Here is a 14,423-nt window from a genome sequence, read left to right as displayed (position 1 = left end):
CCCTTGTGTCTGGCTTCTCCCCTCTCCAATCCATCCTTGACACAGCTGCCCAATTGATATTCCTAAAGCACTGGTCAGGTCTTGGCCCTCTTCTGCTTAAGAATCTTTGGGGGCTCTGTATTGCTTCTAGGATAAAAATATAAATTCGGTTTGGCATTTAAAGCTCTTCACAGTTTGGCTCCAATCTGTCTTTCCTGGCCCTTCACACACTCTTTGTTTCAACCAAATCGGCCGATTTAGTGTTCCCTGTGCCCAAGATACCATCTCCTACCCTCATGCCTCTGCACAAGCTGAAAAGTTTTCCTTCCTCACCTTCATAATCCCAAGCACAAGTCAAGTGCCACTCCTCCAGGAGGACTTTTCTTATCTCTTCTCCTACCCCTCTAAATTTCTTTGTGCTTACTCAGGGACACCAGGAATACCAGATTTGAAGTCAGGGAGGTGGGGGTTCAAGTTCCAGCTGTGAAGCGTGCTGACTCAAGCTTTTCCCTCTGTGGAGCATGTGTCACCTTGCATTGGTAGAGGTAGCTTCATCTTCAGTAGTTCCCCAAACCACTAAAATCACAGGTTTATTCCAAGAAAAAATCATTTCTGTTTGTGTCCATGTTGTTCTCTGCCCCTCCACCTCAAAAGAATGCAGACTCCTTGAGGGAAGAAACTTTCATTTTTGTCTTCACCTTCCACTCGAAATACTTAGCACATAGTATACCCCCCCACACTCAATACTTAGCACACAGTATCCCCCCCACTCAACACTTAGCACACAATATCCCCTCCCCCCAACTCAATATTTAGCATACAGTAAGTAAATGCTTATTTAATTAAATGGAACCTATCTCTGGAGTCTCTGGATTCTTGGTGTACTAATTCTCTATGTGGCAGATTTTGTGCATCATTATACAGTCTCTCATTTGCTATTTCATATGTATAGTCCTAGGAGCAAGGCTATAAGCTCCTTGAGGGCAGGGACCATGTTATATCCATTTGGTATCCCCCATAGTATTAGGCAACACAGTGGTTTCTCCATCAATGCTTGTTGCTTGATTACAATCCCCTAAGTCATTTTTTCTTCAAAGTATGACCTCAGAGTCCTTATTTCTTGGTAAGTAGAATAGTTTCTTGCAGAAGTGTGTGTGTGCCTTGATGTCCAAGGCACAGGAGAGTATGCTTAGCATGGACCCTGAGATTGACCTGTACTTGCTCCTCCTGACAATAAAGTTTTAACAGGGATGGGCACAGTTAACTGATTGCTTGTTCTCCCACAACCCTTCATGTATATTTTCCACACCCTTCTGGCTCTACTGCTTCTCCCACTCCTTTCCCTAATAGATCTCAACTTCTAGCTGACACTCATCAACCAAGCATAGTTCACCACCCCACCCCCTTCCTGCAGAAGGCCTTATTGCCTTTTATGTTACTGGAAGGGAAACTGAGCCACCCTTTGATGAAAAGTTCTAAGAACCAGGCAAGAATCAGGCTATCTGCAGGCTATATGCAGGTATCTATTGGTAGCTGCCCCAAGCAATAGGACCCACCCCCAACCTACTCTTTCCTCTCTTTTTCCCTTTCTCCAATCAGAAACCCTGAACTGGGGCTTCCTGGCCCAACACTTCTTAATTCCGCGCCTTCTCTCTTTTAATTATTTCCTATTTATTCTGTATGAGCTTGTTTGTACATACTTGTTTGCTTGTTATCTTCTCCATTAGATTGCAAGCTCTTTGAGAGCAGGGGCTATCTTTTGCCTCTTTCTGTATCCTCAGCACTTATCACAGTGCCTGGCACATAGTAGGCACTTAGTAAATGTTTTTTGACTGACTGACTACTCAGCACCCTCTCTGCCTATAGACCATTATTCTGAAGTTTGGGGGCTGCAAGTCAAGTCAGACATTTCCAAGAAGGGGCAACTTTTCTCATGGAGGAATGGGGTGGGGGGGGGGAAGGGTGTCAGTCATCATCAAAAGCAACTCTGTTCCCTGGGAGACCCCCCCCTCCCCTGCCCTTTCCTCCTCCCACCCAGCCCCAGGGAGAGCAGGGACAGAGCTTCTTTATCACCTGACGCTGTGCAGTCACCGATCCCATTGGTGGAGCCAGATTCAGTTGCGCTCTCTCTCTCTCTCTCTCTCTCTCTCTCTCTCTCTCTCGCTCCCCTTTTCCCTCTCCTTCCCTTTCCTCTTCTCCTCTTGTTCTTTCCCCCAGTCTCTTCTCTCCACGTTGCTTTGATTTTTCTTTCTCTCCTCTCTGTGAGGGTAGGGGACGTTTCACTGGAGACAGCAGGCAGTGTGTGCCCCAGAGAGAGAGAGACAGGCGCTGCCAGGGGAAGAAGCCGCATGGAAGAAAGGTCCTCAGCTGCCAGGAGCCCAGCAAGACAGTGCTGCTGCTTGTAAAACCGGGAGTGCAGTGCCTTCTGGTGGCCCTAGCACCGCAGGGGAGCAGGTCTGGACAGTGGTCCCCGTCCTTGCCAGGTCTTCTTTTGCAGTACCTGGTAGAGACAGGTAAGGTGCTCTCCCTCCCAGAAGCAACCTGATGCCCCCGGGGGCATTGCAACCCTTGGGATAATTAGGAGAGGGGGGTGGCTAGGAGCTACAGACTGTGGTCCTCTTTGCATTGCTGTGGATGCTCACCCTGGTATGTGTGTAGGACAAATGGCATTCTCCCCACCCCTTCAGGGGGCTTATGGTAAAAGTGAGGACTAGTCTCGGGCTCCAGGGCACAAGACTGCTCTGTCACCTCGTGACCAGTGCTGCTGCAGTGAACGGTGCCAATGGGGACACAGCAGGTTGGGAGGAAAGGCTTCTGCTGGCATATGGGCTGCTTGTGGGTATGTGCGTGGCAGAAATATGGGTGCCTGTGTGCGCAGCATGTGTGCATGTTGGGGGGGTACAGCTCCTTAGATGCACAGAGACATATGAGGGCAGAGCAGGAGGGGGATGTCAGTGTCTGCGTATGGGTTTATGCCAATATATGTGTTTTAATCTGCGTGACCATGTGTACCAGTCTCTGAGTTCCTGTGTCCATGTGAGTGTCCATGTGAAGAGCACGGGAGCAGTTTATTGGTGGAAGGCTACTTTGGCATGTGTTGGCATGTGCACACGTGCAGTAAAATGGGCACGGCATGGGTATGTTGTGTGTATCATGTGTGCACATACAAGTATGTGGGGGTGTTCCTCCACCTTGGGGGAGGAATGTGCTCCCGTCATCTCTCCATGTGGGGAAGCATAACTGTAGAGCCGGAAAGTGATTGGTAGGTGGGAGAGAGAATAAATGTTCATGTGTGAGGGTGTCTTTAGATGCAGGTCTCTGTGGGTGTATGATCTGCATAGGTTTGCTTTAGCCCTAACATAAGGTGTACTGTTAAAGCATATCTTGAGGCAAGCTAGTCATACATGCATTTCTGTGCTTGTGTGCCTGTGGAGGGCACCAATGACCTGTGTGTATATATGCACCCGTGGATCAATATGCATGTAGCTTTCTTGTGGAGGTAGAGGCATATGTCTATACCTGCTGTATGCACTCATCCCAGAATATGACTTGTGAGTCGGAATGCATATGAGCTAACACGCACATACATGAGGATGTCTATGGATAGGACACCTACGTGGGTGGGATAAGCACGGGGGACTGTTAAAACATGGAAGGTCATCATAGGCAAAAGGTATAGGGAGACATAGAAGAATGTGTTTCTATGGAGTTGGAGTAGTCATGTAGAGGTATGTGAGTTGGTATGGACAGGCTGGGGAGAGGGGGATGTACATATGGGTGGATATATTCATGTAGATTTGGAAGGCAGTGTTTATCTACGAATATGCCGACACGTGGGTGTGAGAATGTATGTCTATATGTGTGTGTGTGTGTACATGAGAGTGTAGGTGTTTCTCTAGGGTGTTGTCTTGGCCTGTCCCTCACACCCTGCCCTTCCCCAACTTATCTGGGCGTAGGAGACTGAGTGGCTTACCCCCACCCTCCATCCACAGGAGCTCTGGCTTTATGGCTCTCCCAGTATCAGCCATCTTTACGCGCCCAGAGCAAAGATGGTGGAGGCTTTTTAGCCTTCCCAGATCCTAGGGAGAGCAGGGGGAATGGGGAAAATAACCAGGAGAGGGGCAGTGGCCCAGGCACCAAAGGTCGCATTTTCTAAACCCCTCCTCAGACAGCAGCTGTTCCCTTTAGTAGAACCTGAAGGGATGTGGGCATCAGTCTAGAAGTTCATACCTTCTCCACACAAATTGGTGAGGGGGCCTCTTGGTTGTATACCAAGGCTGAGCTGTAGCTCTACCGTCGTCTCTGTGTACATGGAAAAGGTACAGAGGTTTGCTCGGCATTGTCAGTCATATCCCACTGATTTGTTAGCTGGCTTGTTCTCCTAGGGCTGCTCCCAGGGCAGCAGATTCTGTTCTGTAATCCTGTGCTTTCTCCTGGGTGGCATTCAACTGCTTATTTTCCAAAGGATTCTAACATCTACATATCCCCACCCATGCCCATGAACAACCCATGTGCCATACACTCTAGAGAGACATCCAAATGGTGCTGTCAATCAATTAATGAGCATTTTTTAAATTTCTTTTTTTTTTTTGACTAGGCAATGGGGTTAAGTGACTTGCCCAGGATCACACAGCTAATAAGTGTTATGTGTTTGAGGCTGGATTTGAACTCAGGTCCTTCTGAATCCAGGGCCAGTGCTCTATCCACTGTGCCACCTAGGTGCCCCCTAATAAGCATCTATTAAGCACCTACTATGTGCCAGGCAATGTGTTGAGTGCTGACAAGGCACAGGGATAGCTGATTGAGCTTCATAAGTGGCAAGGAAGTATTTTGGAGTTGAAACACCAAGGCACAATATAGAAATGACACCATTAAAAGCCCGATCCTCTCCCCACCCATACACACACATTGTACCTGCCGCCTAAACATCTCACAGTTAAATGTGGAGGCTCTGAGCAGTCTTAACTGAAGGGGAAAGTATAAACTGAACAGTTAGCTAAAAATAAAAGCATCTATTTCTCAGACAGGTACGAAGTAAACCCACCACAGCTCCCCCTAACTCTTGGAAAATGGACAGAATAGACAAGGACATTGCATTCAGAGGAAAACCAGGTAGTCTTCTTCAGGGACCTACATTGTATAAAGATGAAAAGACAAATGAAGGTTAAAGAGAAGAGAAAGAATGGAAGTGAACCAGGGAAGAATAATAACCAAAAATTATATAGCACTTTAAAATTCACCCTACTTTACAGTATACTTTTAGTTCATTTGATCCTCACAACAACTCTGCCCAGTAAGCATTATTGCCCAATTTTTCAGATGAGGAAACTGAGGCTCAAAGGTTAAGTGACTTCAAGGGTAGGATTTCAACCTAAGCCTCTCAGGTTCAGAATTCTTTCCACTACAGCATGGGTAGGCATGTGGGAGGAAAAGAAAGAGAGGAGAAGAGATGGAGTGAGAAAGAAAGCATGGGGTTGTAAATGGAATAGAAAGAAAGGGGAGAGAGATCACAGAGACCAGGGCTCTTCCAATCACTCGTCTCCAGGCTTCCTCCTCTCTCCCTCCATTACAGAATAAGGAAAGACCTCACACGTAGAATCCACTTCTCTTTGAGGGGAGTCTCTAAGTTGGCATCATCATGCCTGAGGAAGTCACACCAATGGATGATGCCCTTGAAGCCTGGCTAAAAGAGTCATCTTCTTTCTGCTGTGGCACCTTCTAGTTAAAAGCACCCATGATGGTGTGGGGTGAAACGGGCTAGGAATCAAAAACATAACTGTCCTGCTGTAGAGGCAAGGAAAATTATAGCATAATGAATAGCCGATTAGCCCGAAAGTCAAAAGACCTGAGTTTCGACCTAAGGTCAAAAGATGTGCCTCAGATGCTCTCTCCCCAGGTGATCATTTCTCTCCTTTCAGTTTCGTCCTCAGCTATATGGAGATAACAATACTTATGCCACCTAGGTCACACAATTGTCTTCAGGAGATTGATTTGCAAGCCTGATTTAGACGTAAATTATCATGATTATCCTTTGGCATTACTCCCATGAAGCATCAGAGAGAAGGGTAGGGGAGATGTTGGGAGAAAGAGGAGTGAAACAGATGGTACTACAACGAAGCAGGCATTTATTAAGCACTTACCATGTACCAGGCACTGATGGGACAGGTAAGAGGGAAAGAGAAAGATATTGTGATAGCATGAGATACACAGAGATCCTGAGAGACAGAGGGGAGAGGAGAAAACCGAGAGATTAAAGGCTGACTATTAACAGCACAGGAGGAAAGGCGCCCCCTGTGACGTTAGGATATGATACCCACATCCTATCCGTCAACTCCTTCCAGGCACACCTGCTTTGTGCCTGTACACATCTGTGCCACCTGTACAGGGTGGGCTATTGACCTGATTGAGTTATGAAAGTCTGTTTTTTAAAAGAGTTTTTAAAAGAGATAAAGGAGAGAATGCACACTTCTCTCCAATATCCCCTGTGACCGTTGGATCTCTGAATTTACCTCCTTTCTCTTTATTGAATTCCCTAAAAGTTACCTCTTGCTATTCCCCTTCATTTTCTTTTCTCCATTATCTCCTCCCCTCCTCCATCACTGTCCCTTTCTTTTTTTGATGCCTGCTAGCCCAGAGGCACCCCCCCTTCCTCCCCAGCTCCATCTGCTCAGAATCTGTCCTGCCCTGTGCTTGCAACATTCTCATTGCCTCTGCCACCTGCCAGGTGCCGTCTGCTACGCCTTCCCCTCTACAGAGAGCTGAGAACTGCAGGGGGGCTGCAGAATGGGAGAAAGCACCCTTCTCACCAAGCTGGGGGAGGAGAGTCCTCCCACTCGACAGAACCCTGATTCTCCCTAAATATTTCTCTCAGATCAGATCTGGGGATATGGGGACATTGGCATGGCTGCAGTGAACACCCTCTCTGAACCTAGGTTTGCATACGTTTGGAGGTGGAGGGCAGGGAGGGTGGCGGGGAAGATGGCAGGAAGAAATGGTCCTGGGGAAACCATAGGGAAGTACCATTGACTGCCCCCCACCATTCCTTAGGAGCTGAGCCAGAGGAGAGCATGGAAATGCTGCTGTCCACTCCACACAGCATTGAGATCAATAACATCACCTGTGACTCCTTTCGCATCTCCTGGGCCATGGAGGGCAGTGACCTAGAGAGGGTCACTCATTACTTCATTGACCTCAACAAGAAGGAGAATAAGAACTCCAACAAATTCAAACATAGGGTGAGTAGGTGGCATATTGGGTAACTGTCTTCTTCCCCCGGGAGTATTTTGAGGCTGAAAAGCCAAGATGAAATTTAGAAATAATACCACCGCTGTCTGACACTCACCCCTTCACATACACACACATTGCACCTGCAACCCAAGCATCTCACAGCAATACCCCTTGGGCAGTTGTTGAGGCTTCAAGGCAGCCAGCAGGGACTGGGAGTGAGGTGAGGGATTGATATCCTGCTCACTAGGTCCAAGTCTTAAGTTCAAATCCAGCTCCAGCCTTAGATTCTGGAACCCCCTGTGAGTGTTGGTTGGGAGGTCCCTGTGGACAGGGGATATGATCCTGTCTTCTACCCCAGCTTTCAATGCCCAATGGCAGGCAGTCTCACCCCTAGACTGTGTCTATCCCTGCATCCTCCACCCCGGTTTGTCGAGGAAGATGTCAGTGTTACCCACGGTTTCCTTCATCTGTGAGGCATCTCTCTTCTACAGGAGGAGATCTCCACTCTGGGGAGTGTGGAGAGCACAGAAGGAAGGTTTCCACTTTCCCAAACTGGGGGAAAAGGAAGGGAGAAGAGGGAGGTGGGAAGGAACTGGTCCACATGATCATAGAACATCAAAACAGGTTACTCACCATCCCCCCCACCCTGAAACTGTTTCCTTTGATCTAGGTGTCTTTTGGCAGGCCAGTTGCCACAGCAACTGAATGCTTAGCATCACCACCATCACCACCACCACCGCCACCGCCATCCCTCTACTCCCCCCTCCAACATAAGTCATTTTTTCTTTCCTCCCCGGCTTCTTAGCATTTGCTGTTGCCATGGAGACAGCCCTGCAGTGCGGAGTGCTCTTGGAGAAGTCTTCCTCAAAAAAAGAAGGCCTCACCGCCCCCAACCTTAGGGCCCTTCCTCCGCCAGTCTTTCTTATCTAGCTCCCAAGAAAACTGGATGTCAGGGGAATTTGGGGGCTGGGGAATGCTGGGGACAATCTGAGCTGCATTAATGATCATGCTTGGCATCAGTGGGGCTGGTTAGTTCATGGGTGGTGGTGTGAATCTTCCAAGCCTTGGGCCCTCGTTTTGTGAGACCCACCCCCGCCCCCTCGCCAGGGGACGGTGGTGTCCTGGTGAGTAGAAGGGAGGTTTCAGGTATGTTGGAGGCAATGGGGCAGGACGGCCACCTAGCCTGACTCCTGGTTTCTCCTCTTCTTCCCATCCTGTCCTATAGGATGTGCCCACAAAACTGGTGGCAAAAGCAGTTCCTCTGCCCATGACAGTGAGGGGTCACTGGTTCCTGAGCCCTCGCACAGAGTACAGCGTGGCTGTGCAGACAGCGGTGAAGCAGAGCGATGGGGAGTACCTGGTGTCTGGGTGGAGTGAGACAGTCGAGTTCTGCACAGGAGGTAGGGAAAGGATCTCTGTGACCCAAACAACTCCGCCTCCAGGACCCGTTTACCTGTAGGTCCACAGGCAAGGCTCCCCAAGAGCCTCCTCAGACTCTGGCCTTTGGCCAAGGGGTCAGATTCCCAGCTGTCCCCTCCTCCCAGCCTTGCCACATGAAGGATAGTGGATTCAGCCCCTGTTCTACCCAAACTTGGCAAGGGGGCGAGTAGAGGATGGTGTACACACCTGGCACCCTGCTAGCCTTCTCCAACCAAATTCCCCTTTTCCGTTGCTAGGGTTAACTTATGAGTGTGACTTGAAGGGTGTCAGGAGGGTTCACACCCCCTAATGTTTCCCTGTTGAGAAGTTTAATGCTGTCCTGTTCTCTGGGGGCCTCTTCTAGCTCAGTTACTCCCAGGAAGGGAAGCTCCCTCACAGCTCAGGAACTTAACACAGATTATTTGATCTGCTCCTCTCCTCAGGGACAGAAGAGAAGGGGAGATGAAGGGAAAGACATTGAAAAGAGAAAAAGAAAAGAGCATCGCCAGAGGTGGGGGTGGCAAGCAATATCCAAAGCATCGGCCTCAGTGTTTTGCTGATGGCTGGGGTCTGCCTATCACATCCGTTAATGAACCTGCCACAAATCCAGGGTCCAGACAGTTGTCCTGGGATTTGGTTGGTCATAATTAGGGGAGGCAGGATTTGCAGAATAGTCTGGGTAGCAAAAGGTGGCATTGCCCCCAGCTGGCATAAGACCCATGATCACTTGGGCTCCTTGTAGATTATGCCAAAGAGCACTTGGCCCAGCTGCAAGAGAAGGCTGAACAGATCGCTGGACGTATGCTCCGATTCTCTGTCTTCTATCGGAACCAGCACAAGGAGTACTTTCAGCATGCCAGGTACAGTATGTTTGGGTTCCCCAGAGGTTTGCACAGGGGATCGTGTATTTCTTGCCCCCAGTTTGAGTCAGCCGTTTCGTCCTACTATCCCTTTCACCTCTCTGTACATAGGGTCATCCCTTCCTCCCAGTCACCCTGGTTGGAATTGTCTCAGCATCCTCAGCTGCGTGGGAAATCTGAGACATGGGGGGTCCTCACCCAGCATATGTGGGTGTCCACCCCATTTATCTCAACCGGTAGAACATGCTGCCACTGAATTTATGGACTGGATCCCCATGAGGGTCAGTTTGCTTCACTCTGTTCCCCAACTTGACCTTCAATACTGAACAGATCTATTGTCTCCCAAATTGACCATCCCCACTACTAGAACAGCTATTAAAAAGTGTATGCTTTTGGATGGTGGGTTAGTAGACTATATCACTCTCATATGTTAAATGTTAAGAAATCATTATTCTTGGCTTCAGATAGGGACAGAGGGCTGAGAGAATGATACAGGATCACAGATCTAAAACTGGAAGGGATCCAGAGGCCATCTAATCCAACCCCTTTATTTTACAAGTGGGGAAACTGAGGCCCAGAGAGATTAAGTGATGTGTGCAAGGTCACAGGAGTAGTCATCAGAGGTGGAATTTGAACACAGAGCCTGAGCTCTATCTGCTGTATGCCACATTGCTTCCCACAATTTTAATTCTGTTCCAATCAGTCAGTCAATAAGCATTATTAAGTGCCTATGATGTGCTAAGCACAGTTCCACTTCTGAGGGGAATCGATACTGGCATTTTCTTCAAGATAAGATGGTTCTGGTAAAGCAAGACAGGTACAATGGAAAAGACACTGAACTGGGAGAGAGAAGAGCTGAGTTTAGCTTAGACTCTGTAGCAGCTCTGTGTATGACACAGTGTATTGAGCCCAGGCTTGGAGTCAGTAAGACCTGCATTCAGATATGAGCTCAGACACTTAGCAGCTGTGTGACCCAGGGCAAGTCACTTCACCTTCTTATGACTGTTTCTTCGACTGTAAAATGGGGATAATAATGGTAGCCACAAATCATTTAACTTTCCTGTGACTCAGTTTCTTTCATTGTAAAATGGGGATAACAATGGCACCCATACCTCAGGGTTGTTTTGGGAACCGAATGTGATATTTGTAAAGTGCTTTGCAAACTTCAAAGTGCCATGCAATTAACTAACTTTCAGCCTGACTCTGAGCCAGCCTCTTGTTTCCTCCCTGAGCTTTTGCTTCCCCAGTTTATAAAATGAGGGGTTTGGTTTAGATTGCCTCTGAGTTCTAAGAACTTCCAGCTCTAACGTGCTAGGCTTCTCCATCTGACTCGAAGGAACTAGTGATCAGGATGTCAGAACCTGAGAGGTGGGGCAAATAGGCTCCTCCTCTTTTAACCGCAAAGCAGCAACAGGCTGCTAACAGATGCCATTCTCTCCCCAACCTCCCTCCTGGCCCGGCAGGACTCACTGTGGGAACATGCTTCAGCCTTACCTGAAGGACAACAGCGGTAGCCATGGCTCTCCTACCAGTGGAATGCTCCACGGTGTCTTCTTCAGCTGCAACACTGAATTCAACACGGGCCAGCCCCCTCAGGACTCCCCATATGGCCGCTGGCGCTTCCAGATCCCAGCCCAGCGCCTCTTCAACCCCAGCACCAACCTCTACTTTGCAGACTTCTATTGTATGTACACAGCCTACCACTATGCCATTCTGGTATTGGCCCCCAAAGGCTCCCAGGGTGACCGTTTCTGCCGGGACCGCCTTCCCCTTCTGGACATTGCCTGTAACAAATTCCTGACCTGCAGTGTGGAGGATGGGGAGCTGATCTTCCGCCACGCCCAGGATCTCATCCTGGAGCTCATCTACACGGAACCCGTCGACCTGTCGCTTGGCACGCTGGGTGAAATCAGTGGACACCAGCTGATGAGCCTTTCCACTGCTGATGCCAAGAAAGACCCCAGCTGCAAGACCTGCAATATCAGTGTGGGGCGCTAGGGACTCCTAGGGGCTGGAGGGAGGAGGGAATGGGTGGTGAGGGGACCGATGTGGAGAGGACAAGGGAGAAGTGGTACATGGGAGGGAACGTCAGTTGGCATTGGGCTAGGGAGCTGGGCTTCTCTCTTGTCTCCTCCTGACCCCCATTCCCATGCCATGCTGCCCTCTTTCCCCTTCTCTCCCAGCACCAGTGGGATAGAGGGAGCGTGGGTGAATGTATCCCCTTTTCAGCTGGCACTGGCAACTTTTCACTCCCATTGGAAGCAAGTCACAAAAACCCATCCTTGTCCAGAAGGGCCTGGCTGTTGCTTCCATAGGTGTGGCCCACCCTGTGTCTGATGGATTTGGCAAAGGTGTTGACCAGGTGTGGGTGAGCTGGCTTTTTTTGGAGGTTTCCTTTCTCTTCTAGTCTCCCTGTTCTGCTGTTCCCGCTTTACTCTTACCTGCCCCTAGGTAGTACTGCCCTAGTCCTGGATACGGCTTCTGGTACTCAGTCCCAGCCCTCATGACCACTCTTAGGCTTCATCTTCCTGAAGCTTGTCTCCAGGAAAGACATATAGGGAGGCTTAGGGAGCTCTTCTCCTCAGCCCCAGCCCCCTTATCCAGAGCCAACCGTAAAACTCCCCCGTGTCTTTTTTTGAGCCATGCACTCAAATACCTATTCCCTAAGCAGCTCCCACCTCCAGGTCCAGACCTCTTTCCTCTATAAATAGTCTTCTTTCAATGTGACTTCTTGGCTGTCCCTTGCCCCTGCTATATCCCTAGGAATGGCTACCCTCACCCTACCCCAGGGGTCTCCTGCTTCCCAGAATAGGGGCCTTCTTTCTTTTCTACACCTTGTGGGCACTTAGCTGTTGTTTTTTTCCCTTTCTTTTCCTTCCTGGGAGTTGATGTGCCCTGAGACACCTGCCCCTTTGTCCCAAAGCAGCAGAACTCAGACTATAATTAATTGAGGTTGAGGATGGGGAACAAGGGGTAAAGAAGGCACTGGTACTCAGAAATGCCCTTTCTCCAGCAGGAACAGACTCTTTACCCCAATCAGGGCCAGCATGGAGCTGGAGTGCACAGACTTTCCTCCAGGGGTCTCTGGCACCATGCCTAGATAGGCTGCTTCTCTCTCTATTTGCCATGATTCTGTGCCTGTGTTGTAACTGTGCGTAAGTCAGACTGTGGCTTCTCCCACAACCACCTGCCCAGGCCTTTTCTTTTCACCTGGAGGAATCTGGCATAGCCTACCAGGGCCCATTGCATTTTGCCAGAGCAGGTCCCAATTGGATGTGGGGTCCCTCTTGTGTTGGGATTACTTGAGACTCCCCAGGAAAACATGCCAAGTTTGGGGCAGCCACCCAGGGCTTCCCAGTGATTTCACATAGTTGTTATTTAAGCGTGATCACAGGTTGGGGGTAGACTCCTAGGAAGGGGTCTGACAACAAGTGAATCCCTTCTTGGGATGGGTAGTTAAGGGGAGGTCAGAGCTTAAGTCAGGCAGATAAGGAGGTAACAGCAGCTTTCATAGATAAGGAGATAACCAGGCCAAAGGAGTAGCAGATACTTTTCTGAGAACAAGACAACTTTATCCCCAGATGGAAGGATTGAGTGGCTAAAGGACTGTGTCCCTGGGATGGAGCTGAAGGTAGCTGATGTGAATGGATTGGGCTCTGAGATGCTTGGAAGAGGAGAGGACATAGACACTTCTGGCCCTTCCTGCTCCCTCTGCTTACTACAACGCCAGCAAGAGGTCCTTCCCCTCTGCCCCAGTCCATGTGTGTGACCTTTGCTGATGGCCTGCCTGTGCTGTGCTTACAATGTGCATCAATAAATCACTACCGCCGGAGCCCTCACCTACTCCTTCCTTGGGCAGGGTTGTGGGCTGGGGTGTATATATATTCCCTATCTTAAAGGGAAACTTGAAAGTACTCTCAGGGGTCACTAGATCTATTCAGGAAAGGGATCTCGGGAATCCTGTTCCAAAGCCAAAAGGAATTGGGATTGAGGAACACTCTGTGTTGTAATCCCCCTTCTTGGAAAACAGGGCTAGAATACTCCTTCAGGGGCAGTTAGGTGGCACAGTGGATAGAACACTGGCCCTGGATTCAGGAGGACCCGAGTTCAAATCTGGCCTCAGACACATAACACTTACTAGCTGTGTGACCCTGGGCAAGTCACTTAGCCCCCATTGCCCAACAACAAAAAAAAGAAAAAGAAAAAGAAGGAAGAAAGAAAGAAAGAAAGAAATTGAATAGAATACTCCTTCAGGAATCGGAAAACTGGTACAGATCTTAAAGATCATCAATCTAGTCTAGGGCCTTACAGACAGGGAAACTGAGGCATAGAGCCAAGTAAGTGGCATGCCTAAGATCCCAAAGTTAATTACTAGTAAGGGCTGTGACTAGCCTCCTAATCTGTTCTTTCTAGTAGATTTTGCTGCCTCAGTCCCAAACCTGGATATCCTCTCCCCCTCGCCAGGCTCTGAAAGGTTGCTGTTCTGAGCTGCCTCTTATGAAAATGGCCCCTTTGCCTGAGCAGAAAAGATCCAGAAAAAGCCGAGCAGCCCATTGGCTCTTAGCGTGCCTCCCTCAGGAAGTGCTGACGCGTAAGAGCTGACGATCACCCTTTCTGAACAGAAGTAAGGATAGCCGGGAGGCTGGGTGAAAGGCCTCCCCCAGGAAAAAGTCAAAAGCGGCCCAGTGGCCTGGGATTAAGTATATGCTTGGTGGCAGGTCATAGACAGGTTAAAGGCAGCTAGGTGGCCCATTGGACAGAATGCTGGACCTGGAGTCAAGAAGATGACTTCAAATCTGGCCTCAGATACCTCCTGGCTGAGCGACTCTGGGTAAGTCACAACTTCCAACTGGCCCCGTTTCTTCATCTGTAAAATGGGGATGATGATCGCATTCCAAGGGTGGTTGTGAGAATCTAATGAGATCCTAACCATAAGTG

At 49.2% G+C, this 14,423-nt stretch overlaps 1 protein-coding gene across 1 annotated transcript; it reads left to right on the top strand.

The window, feature by feature from the left end:
- The first annotated feature begins 2,168 nt into the window (after nucleotides 1-2,168).
- On the top strand, nucleotides 2,169-13,317 carry PHYHIP (phytanoyl-CoA 2-hydroxylase interacting protein). The gene is made up of 5 exons (XM_027853788.1): nucleotides 2,169-2,492; nucleotides 7,027-7,214; nucleotides 8,432-8,606; nucleotides 9,368-9,485; nucleotides 10,949-13,317. The coding sequence occupies exons 2-5, from the start codon at nucleotides 7,047-7,049 to the stop codon at nucleotides 11,481-11,483; spliced, it is 996 nt and encodes a 331-aa protein (XP_027709589.1). The 5' UTR covers nucleotides 2,169-2,492; nucleotides 7,027-7,046; the 3' UTR covers nucleotides 11,484-13,317.
- Nucleotides 13,318-14,423: the final 1,106 nt, after the last annotated feature.

Source organism: Vombatus ursinus, unplaced genomic scaffold (genome assembly GCF_900497805.2).
Source record: "Vombatus ursinus unplaced genomic scaffold, bare-nosed wombat genome assembly UNPS02010219.1, whole genome shotgun sequence".
Lineage (NCBI taxonomy): Eukaryota > Metazoa > Chordata > Mammalia > Diprotodontia > Vombatidae > Vombatus > Vombatus ursinus.
Note: the sequence above shows the minus strand (reverse complement) of the source record. Positions and strands in the feature narration are given on the sequence as shown.